Source organism: Monodon monoceros, unplaced genomic scaffold (genome assembly GCF_005190385.1).
Source record: "Monodon monoceros isolate NGI ecotype Baffin Bay Population unplaced genomic scaffold, NGI_Narwhal_1 Super_Scaffold_17, whole genome shotgun sequence".
Classification (NCBI taxonomy): Eukaryota; Metazoa; Chordata; class Mammalia; order Artiodactyla; family Monodontidae; genus Monodon; species Monodon monoceros.
In genome coordinates, this window is record NW_021703773.1 from 22,006,374 (window position 1) to 22,019,534 (window position 13,161).

General features: G+C 45.7%; 1 protein-coding gene across 5 annotated transcripts in view; it reads left to right on the forward strand.

Annotated features, from left to right (window-relative positions):
• Positions 1-13,161, forward strand: part of ACSL1 (acyl-CoA synthetase long chain family member 1) — a 153,868-nt gene that overhangs the window by 117,284 nt on the left and 23,423 nt on the right. For all 5 annotated transcript variants that reach the window (XM_029226472.1, XM_029226474.1, XM_029226473.1 and 2 more), the window contains exons 3-7: positions 5,242-5,356; positions 6,102-6,166; positions 8,712-8,813; positions 11,373-11,472; positions 11,684-11,862. In XM_029226472.1, coding sequence (XP_029082305.1) covers positions 5,242-5,356; positions 6,102-6,166; positions 8,712-8,813; positions 11,373-11,472; positions 11,684-11,862 — 561 coding nt within the window. The remainder of the gene's footprint in view (positions 1-5,241; positions 5,357-6,101; positions 6,167-8,711; positions 8,814-11,372; positions 11,473-11,683; positions 11,863-13,161) is intronic.

The following is a 13,161-nucleotide window of genomic DNA, read 5'->3' on the forward strand; positions in this document are numbered from 1 at the left end:
TGGGGCCATTTTCTAGATGGAGATAAATGGGACCACAATTTGTAAAGCTTAGGCCTTTCTATCCCTGAGAAATCCTCAAGGATGTAATAATTTGCTTTTGCATTTATTCATTCATTTATATTTATTTTTGGCTGCATTGGGTCTTCATTGCTGCGCGCGGGCTTTCTCTAGTTGCGGCGAGCAGGGGCTACTCTTCGTTGCGGTGCATGGGCTTCTCATTGCGGTGGCTTCTCTTGTTGCGGAGCACAGGCTCTAGGTGCGCAGGCTTCAGTAGTTGTGGCTCATGGGTTCTAAAGCACAGGCTCAGTAGTTCCTCGGCATGTGGGATCTTCCCGGACCAGGGCTCGAACCCTTGCCCCCTGCATTGGCAGGCAGATTCTTAACCACTGCGCCACCAGGGCAGTTCCTGCTTTTGCATTTAAATATGGGAGTGATGCAAAATGAGTCTCACCATCAAATGTTCCTTTTTCTCAAATATTGGCAAGAGCTCTAGTGCTGGGAACCATCGATTCACAGATGTTCACTGTCTTCCTGTCCTTACTGCCCCTGAGGGGAACTTGAACTTTTATTTCCTAACTCAGCCCACGTGGGGAGACTGACCTCTAGAGGAACCTTTGCTTGTATAGCCATTGCCAAATATCCTCGTGACCACGATTTGACGGTAGGGTGGTCACTACCCACTGACTCACAGTCTTTTCTTTTTTTAAAACTGGGAAAACTGTATAAACCGCATTAAAGAGGAAAGAAAAAACCCTTGATCCTCCCTGACTGAATCTTATCGGCCAATTTCCTGCACATTCCACTGGGGTTGTCTGCATAGCTCTCCCTGTTTCTTGAGTACACCTGAAACCCGCACCTTCACCCCCCATCTGTAGGTTATGTCAGAAGTCCAGAAAGGCCAGATTTAAAATATTTCTTCATTTAAGTAGGTGTTCCTAGAAATAGCTGCATGTACTTGGATAACCCGATAGTTAAATGCCCTGCCTTTGAAATGGCTCAATTTTGTAGCACATATGGACATTTGAGCTTCTGTTGCACTCAGCGTGTAAGCCCTCACCTTGCAGGTGTAACTAAGGTTGCTAACACCCAGGGCTTATGGGTAGCACTTTCGTTCAAGATGAATGGTAACTCGTATGCACATCAAAAATGATGAGTCCTGGGCTTCCCTGGTGGCGCATTGGTTGAGAATCTGCCTGCCAATGCAGGGGACATGGGTTTGAGCCCTGGACTGGGAAGATCCCACATGCCGCGGAACAACTAGGCCCGTGAGCCACAACTACTGAGCCTGCGTGTCTGGAGCCTGTGCTCCGCAACAAGAGAGGCCGCGATAGTGAGAGGCCCGTGCACCCTGATGAAGAGTGGCCCCCACTTGCCGCAACTAGAGAAAGCCCTCGCACAGAAACGAAGACCCAACACAGCCAAAAGTAAATTAATTAAAAAATTTAAAAAAATATTACTTCTAATTGTGATAAAATGCACATAATGTTTACCATCTTAACCATTAAAAAAAAAAATGATGAGGCCTTACGGGCATACTGTGATCATCATGGAGCAACAAAACACAGACCTTGTTGCTCGGTCTTCCCTACCCTCATTTCACTCAGCTCCTCTCCTGAAATTACAGAGTACGCCTTACAGTTAAGTGACAATGTGACCTGTCACCCAGTGTTTCACCTATACCTTAAATTGTACAGTTCTGGCATAGAATTCATTTACTGCTTTATCGTCAAACTTTTGCTACTTTGCTAATGAGAGTAATAATAAATGTCTTGTCCTCGGGTTCCTTTGCCAAGATGATGGCCTTATTTGGGATGTGATTAGCTTCTTTAACTTTGATTTGGCTGTTTTACCAGCATGCCTCTCAAAGTCCTGAAGATCATATACCACCAAAACGGTAGCATAACCAAAGAATTACTTAGGCAAAAGTTTGTTATAAAACGATACTCCAGAGCAGTGATTCTCAAAGTTGGAACTGGGGAGTTGACCTGTTGTCTTGAAGAGATAGGGTCTCCATATATCCAGAGCTAAACTTCATCTCTTTTTTCAAACCTACCCCCAATCCCTAGTTTCCTATTTTGGATAAATCGGAACTGCTGTTGTCTCAGGCCTCCGACTCTCCCTTCCTGTTTTCCTGCATCCAGTTACCTACCAGTCCCATTCATTCGTGCTTAGCGCCTCCAGTCTCACGCCCCTGCCCTAGTCCAGGCCCACGTCAGCTGGTCTCTGTCCATCCTGTTCTGTACACTGCTCACCCTCCTTGTAGATTTTAAAGCATTACCCGTATATTCACCACTCCCCTGCTGGGGACCTTAATGCCTCCAGGCTGGCGCACCAGAGTCCCCCGAAGGGCCGGCTGAAACGCGGCTGCTGGATCACACCCCCAGAGTTTCCGACTTGGTAGATCTGGCAGAGGGCTCACTAAATGCTTTCCCTACAAGGGCCAGGTGTTACCTTGACCATCCTCTGAGGACCTCAGCTCTGGGGTGAGCCTGTGCTCTGTAGATTCTAGGCTTCTCCTCTCTATTCGTTCCAGCTCCCTCCACGCTCCTCTGCTCAGCCAGTACTCCTGGAGTCCCTCTGGTCATGTAGGGATAAAGTTTAGCCACCTTCAGAACAAACCCTGTGTCTTATTTGCCTGGTTCCCACCAGCTCTGTTGGCAGCTGTGGGCACCGCTCAGCAGAACGCACTGGGAAGGCAGTATTGCTTTTGCAGAGAAACAACTGAGTAGTGCCATGGATGAGCGACTGTCCTGAGGAGAGGTGTAGGTGGCACCACGCTAGGCTGAGGTCATGAGGGCCTCTCCGCGGGCCATCAGGCTGCCTGGGCCTTCAGGTCATGTGGTGACACGCAGAGCAGGTCGCAGGTCGGGTGGGTGGCCAGGAGACAGCTATTTAATGGCGGCTGGCTCCCCTTTAGCAGGCACACCTTGTACTTTTCTCAGCGTTTTTTCTCCTTCCCATTTTCTGTCTTTCAGTCTCCTGTCTCTCTCTCTAGCTTAGCCTCGATGCGCTGGGTCTTTGGGGTAGCTTCCTGGGTTGAAGAGACTTCTGATGTTTACTAAAAGCCACGAATTGCTTCTGAACTTTAATCTGAATATTTGTTGGTGAAATGATATAGGCTAAGAAGGACTGGCCTTGTAGTTAGGACACGTTATCAGATGTCTGAGTAACATTCTACACGTTAGCGTTTTACAGGAAAGTTCTTGTTTAACTAAAACTAACCCTGGACATGGGTACGTGATATCCCCATTTTACAGAAAAGAAAACAGACTCCGAGATTAAGCAATAATAATGCAGGATTCTCAAGGGAAGAGATTTTTCCATCTTTATGTGCACGAAGAATAACTTCTTTGCTTTTATAAAGTAGCATGTTGTAGTTAATAATTGTATTTGGAATAATGGCTACAGGCCTTAGAAAGTTTCTGCCAAGATAAGACTGTGTGACATGAGAAAATATGATTGGGTGATGTTTACCCCAGAAGACTATTAGCAGTTGTAGAGCAAGAGTTAAACACACATATGTAGCACATAGTAGATGTTAAAAGAACGTATATAAACGTATAAGCAAAAAAAAAGAAATGTCTGGAAGGAGATCACCAAACTGATAACAGGGGCTAGTCATTTTTTTCCTCGACATACTTCTATACTATAAAACATTTTAATAAGTATATAAATGATAACTTTTCTTTTTTTTTTTTTTGCGGTATGCGGTCCTCTCACTGTTGTGGCCTCTCCCGCTGCGGAGCACAGGCTCCAGACGCGCAGGCTCAGCAGCCATGGCTCACGGGCCCAGCCACTCCGCGGCATGTGGGATCCTCCCGGACCGGGGCATGAACCCGTGTCCCCTGCATTGGCAGGCGGACTCTCAACCACCGCACCACCAGGGAAGCCCTAAATGATAACTTTTTAAAAAATATTTATTTATTTATTTGGCTGTGTTGGGTCTTAGTTGCAGCATGCGGGCTTCCCTCTAGTTGCGGAGCGCAGGCTCCCAAGCTCACGGGCTTAGTTGCCCCACAGCGTGTGGGATCTTAGTTCCCCAAGCAGGGATCGAACCCATGTCTCCTGCACTGGAAGGCAGATTCTTAACCACTGGACCACCAGGGAAGTCCCCTATAAATGATAACTTAATAGGGGAAGGAAAGAGCTAATGGGAGGAGGAGTGAAGAATCCTAATTTTTAAAAAACAACAACAAGGAAAAGAATCCACCAGCACCTGTCTGGCTGTCTCTTTGCCTTATAAAGGGTCTCCACATTGGTCTGTCCCCTGGAGTGCATCCTGTTTCCCCATCAGCTCTGCCTCTTCAGACTGTTTCCTCTTTGAGACCTCGCCTTTTGCCCCTTCCTGAAGCCTTTCCTAGTTTCTTCCTTCAAACCTCATGCTAGAAACAATGTCTCCCACTTTTGAACCGTGCTTTCTTGTGGTACCAGAAGTCCTTGTATCATAATCTAATCTCCCCCAAGAAATTTTAAACAAAAATACATCTGTACCCCTTGCAGTATCTCTGGGGCCCCAGCATGCTGAGCTGCTCACTGGTTGAGAACTCCTGCCTCTTGAGATGACTTGCCAGTTAGGGGTTCTTGTCCATAACAGGTGTACTTTCTGAGCCAACAGATGGCAACTTAGAGGAGGGGGCACAACGGTAGCAACTCTGCCTCCTTACAAGTGCTGCAGGTCAGTGTGTCCATGCACATCCTACATTTCATAGCTGATGGTGGTAACTAGTAGATGCTACCTGAGAAACTGAAGTTGGCAAAGAGAAAAAGCAGTACACATGATGATCTCCAAAAGAATATAGATAACATGATGGAAGTAAAACTGAACAGTGTGTTCTTTCCACAAGACCCAACAAAAATTGGTCTTCTGTGCTGCTGGCCACAGTTTGAGAATCAGCACAGTGCATTTAGGGGTTTGGTGTCCAGTCCTCAGACTCCTCAGCCTTGTCTGGCAGGACCAGTGCTTAGAGGTCTGTGAGCCTCTTTTCTTTTTCCCTCAGTTGCTTCCTTTTCCCAGGGGTCCTGGATGGACATGGTCCCGGCCTTGCTTCTCTGAAGCCTGCACTTGTCTCCAGGTGGATGATTTATATCAGGCACCAGCACATCCCGCCCTGGAGTTCATCCAGCAAATGCTCACCGAGCAGCTGCTCCCAGGCCCTGGAGAGGATTGAAGGTGCACACGGTAGACTTTTATTTTTGATGCTTTCTGCTGACGTGCTGTCTGTCTGTCTGTCTTTTCCCCAGGGCAGCGATGGTGCCCGGAGATCCGTGCTCCTGGACAGTGATGAGCCCTTGGTGTATTTCTATGATGACGTCAGAACGCTATATGAAGGTTTCCAGAGGGGCGTACAGCTGTCAAGTACGCATTTGACTGAATCCGTGTGACTAATGCTTCATGTTTCTCCTTCAGAAAGAGGGGTCTTTCGTCAGAAAGCCATATTTGCTCCCAGCTTTCTCCCACTCAGGCTGGCTCCCAGCTCCCTGTCTCCTCCCATAACTTCCGCAGAGTGAGTCTCACTGCACACGGGTCCCGCTGGGTGTGCCCCGTGGCCAAGGGGCTTCCGTGGTCACATATGTGTTTCATGGAGAGTCACACGTCTTTTAGCTCAGAATAGGCTCTGACGTTGCTTGCAGTAAAAAGACCTGTTTAATTGCGCCTGATCCAGCATTTCTCAAACTTGCTTGACCAGGAGACCCATATTTTGAGAAATAAACACTGACATCCAAGGAAGCGGGGTTCCGTCAGAGACACTTGTGGGGTGTCGGCTCATGGGACTGCCCTTCATCCCTGAGGACGGCACGAAAGACCCCGGGTACCCGGAAGCTGCCCGGCCTTGCAGCCCCTCTCCCTCCTGTCCCATGTAAGAAACAAAATAGAGATAAAGAAACAAACAAAGACTCAGACCAAAACCCAGGGAGAAAACATTTCCAATCTGAATTCATTGTTTCACATCTGAGGACCACAGTAGAATCTACCTGATACTTTGTGGAATGAAAGATACAAACGAGAATCCAGGAATATTTATGCTGTTAAAACGAGAATCTAGGAATATTTATGCATGTTAAGTCCATCCTTTTTTTTTTTAATTTTTTTCTCCTTTCAGATAATGACCCATGTTTAGGTTCTAGGAAACCGGACCAACCCTATGAATGGCTTTCATACAAACAGGTGAGTTTTCTGGCTGTGTGGCCGCCTTACGCGAGCCATAGTGCTGGAACATGGCAGTTCTTGGAGCTGTTGAACATTGGGCAGGAAGGAGTAATGAGCTGTAGGTCCGGTGGGCAGAGGGATTTCTCAGTGTTTATTCTGCCTTACCAGAGCCAAATAGTAGTTTTCAGATCCCTCATTTTCACAAGTGGTGTAAAAACAGTTCATGTGTGTTGGAAATTTCACATTGCACGATGGTCTTCAGGCCTCACAGAATCTTCAAGTGCTTCTGGGTTACATCATCTTCTTGTCATGTTACTGTTTTGTTCAGGTCTCAGCCTGTCAATAACCAGTATTGTGGCTGGACCAGCCCTCGTGTTTCATATTATGATTGCAAGATGCCTTTCAGCAATAACCATAAGGAAACTTGGAAAAAATAAAGCTTTCTTACTACAGGACATGGAAATGATGCAACACACCTGGGCCACACAAGCGAGGCCTCGGGTAGGGGGAGAGAGAGCGTAGAGCACCTGGGGTTCTGCTTTATTGGGGTCAAAGATGGGGGCCTAGGTTTTCGAGGGCTCACTCTTATTAATGAATCTGAAACAGAAGAGCAGGAACTTAAAGCACAGGAAGAGAGAAAACAAGTGGCTCAGACTGTCAGTTATCAACATCAACCGAGATCTGTAAAACAAAGGAGCCTCATGCGGGGAGGGGGCCTGGCTCCTTATCTAGCCTATGGCTGGTGATGCGTCAGCCTTGGCTTGGAAGTGGATGGTCAGCAATCAAAGCTTAAGGCAGGCACTTGCATTACAAAAAAAGAGAAAGCCCAGCCCTTGGGTTTTACACTACAGTTACCTATAGTGATCTGTTCCTCTATTGCTTCTGTTATATATTGGCTGGAGGAGAGAAAACAGGTCCATTGCAGGTGGGATGTTTGAAGGCAGACTGGAAATCACTGGGTTTCAGAAGTACATTTGTACATTTCAGACAGAGGCTGGTGAAGATAAAAAAATAGACTTAAGCTAACTTCGAATTTGTATATTTTTACTTTTTTTTTTTTTTTTTGCGGTACTTGGGCCTCTCACTGTTGTGGCCTCTCCCGTTGCGGAGCACAGGCTCTGGACGCGCAGGCTCAGCGGCCATGGCTCACGGGCCCAGCCGCTCCGTGGCATGTGGGATCCTCCCGGACCGGGGCACGAACCCGCGTCCCCTCATCGGCAGGCGGACTCTCAACCACTGCGCCACCAGGGAAGCCCTGAATTTGTATATTTAAATCACTTTTTCCCCCTAGCCCAGTGATTCTTAGCTTTTGGGGCTAGGAACCCCTGTAAGGTTTTTCGAAGAAAGGTCTGGACCCTCGTTCTAGAGATACAAGTACATGCATAGAATCCCAATAAGCTCTGAAAACCATCTAGGTACTCGCAGGTTCCCAGCCCTTACACACAAGCAGGAGTTGTGAAACAGTCCATGGGGTATGGAAGTAATAAGCATGTTAATGTCATTCTTGCTGTCGCCTGGCCAGTGTTGCTTTCACCGCCATTGCTGCGTACGGAGGGGCACTGTGTGCCAGAACCCACAGGCTTCTGGGGCAGGAGTAAGTGTGGTTCTGTTTTCTGCGGGCGTGGGTATGGATTTAAAGTGCTCTTGAGAATTTACCAACTGAGAATAAAGAAAAGAATTCCAAATTAAGATTAAAAAAATTTTTTTTAGTTCATTTGGGGTAAGAATGAGAGGATGAGGGATGGGTGCAGGGATTAGCCCTGCCTAATTTTTATGAATCTACCTATTTTTACATAGTTGTATTTAATAGTATGCATTCTTGTATTCATTTATCTTACTTAAAATTGTTACAAATACTCTGTTTGATATGGTTTTCATAACTGTAGTATTTACTAGCTGTAGAACATTTTCTTAGAGATTTACCATCATTTACTTAACCATCCAGCCATTGGTCTTTTTTCCCCTAGACTTTTGTGACTTTAGATAATTTTGAAATACATATCTTTGTACCTAAGTTTTTTCAAACCTCTGGTTAGGATTGGGTTATTTCCAAAGAATAAATTCTCAAGAATAGAATTGTGGAGCCTAATGATAAGAGCTTGTTCTTATTTTTTTTTTTTAAAGATCTCCCCCAAACTTGTTGTTTGTGTGTTTATATCAAAGGACAAGTTTTGGCTGCTTGGTTGCTCTTTATAAACACAGACACAAAGTTCTGTGTCCCTGGATTGCTTTTATAATTTTATAAAACTGACGTATAAAAGTATAGAAACTAAACTAAAGTATAGAAACTCTGACATGTATCATCTGTGACCTGCAGCTGTTGGGGTGAAGTTCATTTGCTTTGCAGAAGGAACTGTATGATCAGTTTTCTTACAGTGAGTTCTGGTGATTCAAACCTTGAACTTTACAAAAATGTGTAACTAAAGGAATACCTGTTTGCGCCTGTTCTTCCCCGAAGGCAGTGCTGCTTCTTGGCTAACGTATTAGGCTTGGCCATCACAGGAAGCTGTGTTCCTTGAGTTGGGCCTGATGCTCTTCCTGATTTTTTTCTCTCCCGTTTTAGGTTGCAGAAATGTCAGAGTGTGTGGGCTCGGCGCTGCTCCACAAGGGCTTCAAGGCGGCCCCAGATCAGTTCATCGGCATCTTTTCTCAGAACAGACCTGAGGTATTAACCATTAGGCACTGACCGTACATGGTTTGGAGACGTCTCAGATGGAAGAACCAGTTAGGGTTCACACCTACCTCTGCTTCAGACCAGATTCTTTGGTCTGATTACCTCAGAGAACATGACTTTGTGTTATGCCTTAGAGAGTTACATGTATGAAAACCCAAACCAGGCCCTTCTTAGCCTTTAGGTAGGAAAAAAAAAAATCACTTTTAAAGAAAATTATGGGTTTTGTTTTTTTAAAATCAGATCCCCAAACAAAAACTAGTGAAGAAAGTCTTAGAACAAATAACTAACAAAGAAGTCTTCCCACTTTAAGGGCTTCCTCTGTGATTAGAAAAATGGCATTAATAAATGACAGAGAAACTTGGATACATTTTTGTCAGTAGCAAACTCTCATCTTTTCTCTCTAAAAGGTCTGGGCTCTCTCTGCCCAGGTTATAAAGTTTAAAATCCCGGGGGCCATGGGGAAGGGGCCTCACTGGGAGCTGGCCTTAATTTGGGCAAGCAGACTATTGTTTAGCTATCCGGGCCCATGCCTGGTGCTTCTGTAAACCACTATATTAAATTACATTTAAATGAGAAGCCCCCTGGAGCTATTGCCTGTAGTGTGAGTAAACAAATAGTGGCATAGCTGGTACAGAAAAATTCAAGCATTGGGCTTGAAGAAATTGAATTGATTCTTAGACCTACTTGGGTCCAAAAGACATGTTGGTTCAATCCCTGTGCTACTATTTTATAAATTAGAGTGGTTTCTCAGCGGGTTTTTTTTAATAAATTTATTTATTTATTATTTTTGGCTGCCTTGGGTCTTCGTTGCTGGGCACGGGCTTTCTCTAGTTGCGGCGAGCTGGGGCTACTCTTCGTGCGGTGCACGAGCTTCTCATTGCCGTGGCTTCTCTTGTTGGGGAGCACAGGCTCTAGGCGTGTGGGCTTCAGTAGTTGCAGCACGCGGGCTCAGTAGTTGTGGCGCGCGGGCTCTAGAGCGCAGGCCCAGTAGTTGTGGCGCGCGAGCTTAGTTGCCCCGTGGCATGTGGGATCTTCCCGGACCAGGGCTTGAACCCGTGTCCCCTGCATTGGCAGGTGGATTCTTAACCACTGCGCTACCAGCAAAGTCCAAGGTGGAGTCTTGATGCCTACGAGGGTGGGGAGGCCAAGGGAATGTCAGGAACAATGGCACGCTTGCGTGGAGCAGCATGTCTGTGATGGGGGATGAAGCATTTCATCGTGGTGGAGGGTGGAGTGGCAGGATGAGAGAGAGAGACAGCTCCAGGCCAAGTGAATGTGAGTGGGTTGTGCTTGCTCCCCATGGCCGCTGTGCCCTTATCCGTGCCGTGTGTTCTGCGGACGATGGGGACCACTGAGGATTATAAGCGAAAGAGGGACTCTGCTGCATCTCGCTTGTAGGCGGGTCAGTTGCTGTGTGGCTGATGTGTTTAGAGGAAGATGACCAGTGACTGTGTCACTTCTTTCCTTCCTCACTTTCCTAGGGAACCTTCCAGGACAGTTTTCCCGGTAGATAGTGTGTCCCTCTTCCCCTAGTCCCAGGCCCTACGGCACACTGTGGCCAGATTGCTGTCCCTCAGAGCCCCAGTTGCTGTTTGGCCGAGAAACCCCAGAGGCTGCACCTTGCCAGGGACATAGAGCCAGGCTCCCCCGTGGCCTCAGGCCGGCTCCAGCCCTCGCTCCAGCCTAGCCAGCCCCCACAGCCCTGCTGGGCCGTCCCTGCCAGCCTGGTGGCTCACTGATGCCCCCACTCGCTGCCTTTTTTTTTTTTTTAATATTTATTTGGCTGCGTTGGGTCTTAGTTGCGGCGCGTGGGATCTTCCTTGCGGCATGCAGGATCTTCCATTGCGGCACGCGGGCTTCTCTCTAGTTGTGGCACACGGGCTCAGTAGTTGTGACACGTGGGCTTAGTTGCTCCGCGGCATGTGGGATCTTAGTTCCCTGACCAGAGATCGAACCTGCGACCCCTGCATTGGAAGGCAGATTCTTACCCACTGGACCACCCTCCCTGCTTTTTTTTTTTTTTTTTAACATCTTTATTGGAGTATAATTGCTTTACAATGGTGTGTTAGTTTCTGCTTTATAACAAAGTGAATCAGTTATACATATACATATGTTCCCATATCTCTTCCCTCTTGGGTCTCCCTTTACCCTCCCCGCTTTGATCTCACAGTCCCGGCTCCCAGAGTCCCCTTACCTTTCTCTCCACCTGTCCAAATCGTGCTGCTCTTGCAAAGGGCAAGCTCAGTTACCTCCCCCACCAAGGAGGCCCACTGCAGGCTGTCTTGCCTCTGAGCCCGTCACTCTCATGCTGTTCATTCTCTTTTCACATATTTGCCTCAAATTTTCAGGCAAATTGTACTTTCCTTTTAAGGAGTGAGCAAGTGTTTTGCTCTCATTAGGAATTCCTTTGGTGCCTGGCACATAGTAGTAGATACACAGATGTTTTGCTACATCTGGTGTTTCCATGTTGAATCTCTATAGAGTATTGTTTACCCTGGAGTGGTTCCACAATATCTTATTTTCTCACCCTGATCTTTACGTTTTCTTTAGTGGGTGATCATTGAACAGGGATGCTTTACTTATTCGATGGTGATCGTTCCCCTCTACGATACCCTCGGAACAGAAGCAATCACCTACATCATCAACAAAGGTATGTTTGCGGCCTTTAGGGGCACTTTAGCATAGTTATTGGTTAGATACAGAGACTACATTTGCTGATACATGATATGATAGGGATTTTTCCATTTAAATGTACATCTACCCTCCTATTCAAAAATGTAGTACTTAACCTGGTGTCAGATGTTACAGTCAAGCTTTTAGTATCCCAGAGCTGGTTCCTCACTGTGTCTCTTCACTTCCAGCTGAACTCTCTCTGGTTTTTGTGGACAAGCCAGGGAAGGCCATCCTCTTATTAGAAGGTGTAGAAAATAAATTAACACCATCCCTTAAAACTATCGTTCTCATGGACTCCTATGGCAGTAATCTGTCGGACCGAGGCAAGAAGTGCGGGGTGGAGCTCATCAGCTTGAAGGCGATGGAGGTGAGTCACCCTGCCCTGCCCACCTCGCTGCAGGGTTTCCCTGAGGTCATTTTGGCTCAAATGTGGTGTCCAGTGCAGCCACAAAGTCCCAGCTCTGGCTGGTCCTGTAAAAGATGGAGAACAGAAATCTCTGTCTCATTACTGGAAAGAAGAATTCTACCCGCATGCCCAGTGTTAATCCATCACATTTTACAGGAAGTGTTCTCATGAAGCGAGCTGCAGTACTCACATACTCATTCTAGAGACTGACAAGCCATGCCAGTAAATGCTGGAAATGGGAATTTCAGATTCAGGCAGAGATTTAAGTTTGTATGTCCTCTTTAGGCTTTAACACCTTTTACTTACTTATTTATCTCTGAAACAGAGCCAGACATAGAAATCTGCCTCGTTATTCCTTTCCCCAGGTTGCTTTTATAGGGTCCTGGTGAATTTCTAGCATAGAGGCTTGATTTGGTTTATTTTTGTATTATACTTAAGATTCACATTAATCACAACTTTAAAGGTAACCATTCTAGGAAAATGAGTGTGGTCCATACTTTAATTGATTGTTTGACATCGGATCCTACAAGAAGCTAGTCTCCCCAGTTTTTGGATGAAACTTCAACCCAAAACTGGGCAAGAGGAGGCCCTTGTTATTATGTGCACATCACGGGAAGTAATAGGTTCAGTAGAATAAGTCATTCTCTTTCTGAAAATGTTATAAATATTTTCCTGGAACTGTTATAAATAGGGTTTTGAATTTTATTTACAGTTCTCCTTCTATCAAGAATTTGAGCTACGAGGAAGGATCTATAAAACCTTTCCTGGGGAACTTAGTTGTCACAGAGAATCTGTCATTTGTTCTGTCAGAGCTTCTGCCTCTCACTCACTCACACACACACACACACACACACACACACACACACGATAGCATACAACAGGAGTCCATAAGAGCTAATGGGTGTGCTGAATTGTTAAATTGGGTTTTTAACTAGCTTTTCACCTAGCATTTCCCTATTTTTGTATTTTTTACTTGTAACCCCATTTCATAATTATATCTTTTCCCCCATTTTTCCTCTTCCTGCCGCCCCCACCACACACAGACACATACACAAGCATTTTTTTGTCTTTTTTGACTGCTCTGTATGATAAAGAAGTAATCTTAAGATTAAAATTTAGATAAGTAAGTGACCAAAGATTATAATGTAAAGTTTATATTAAGATATTTATAAAAGACATTGTTTTACACTTACCTGTATAATATGATTCATATTGGGTTTTTTAAATTTTTATAAGCAAAATATTAAATTTTTAAGCAAT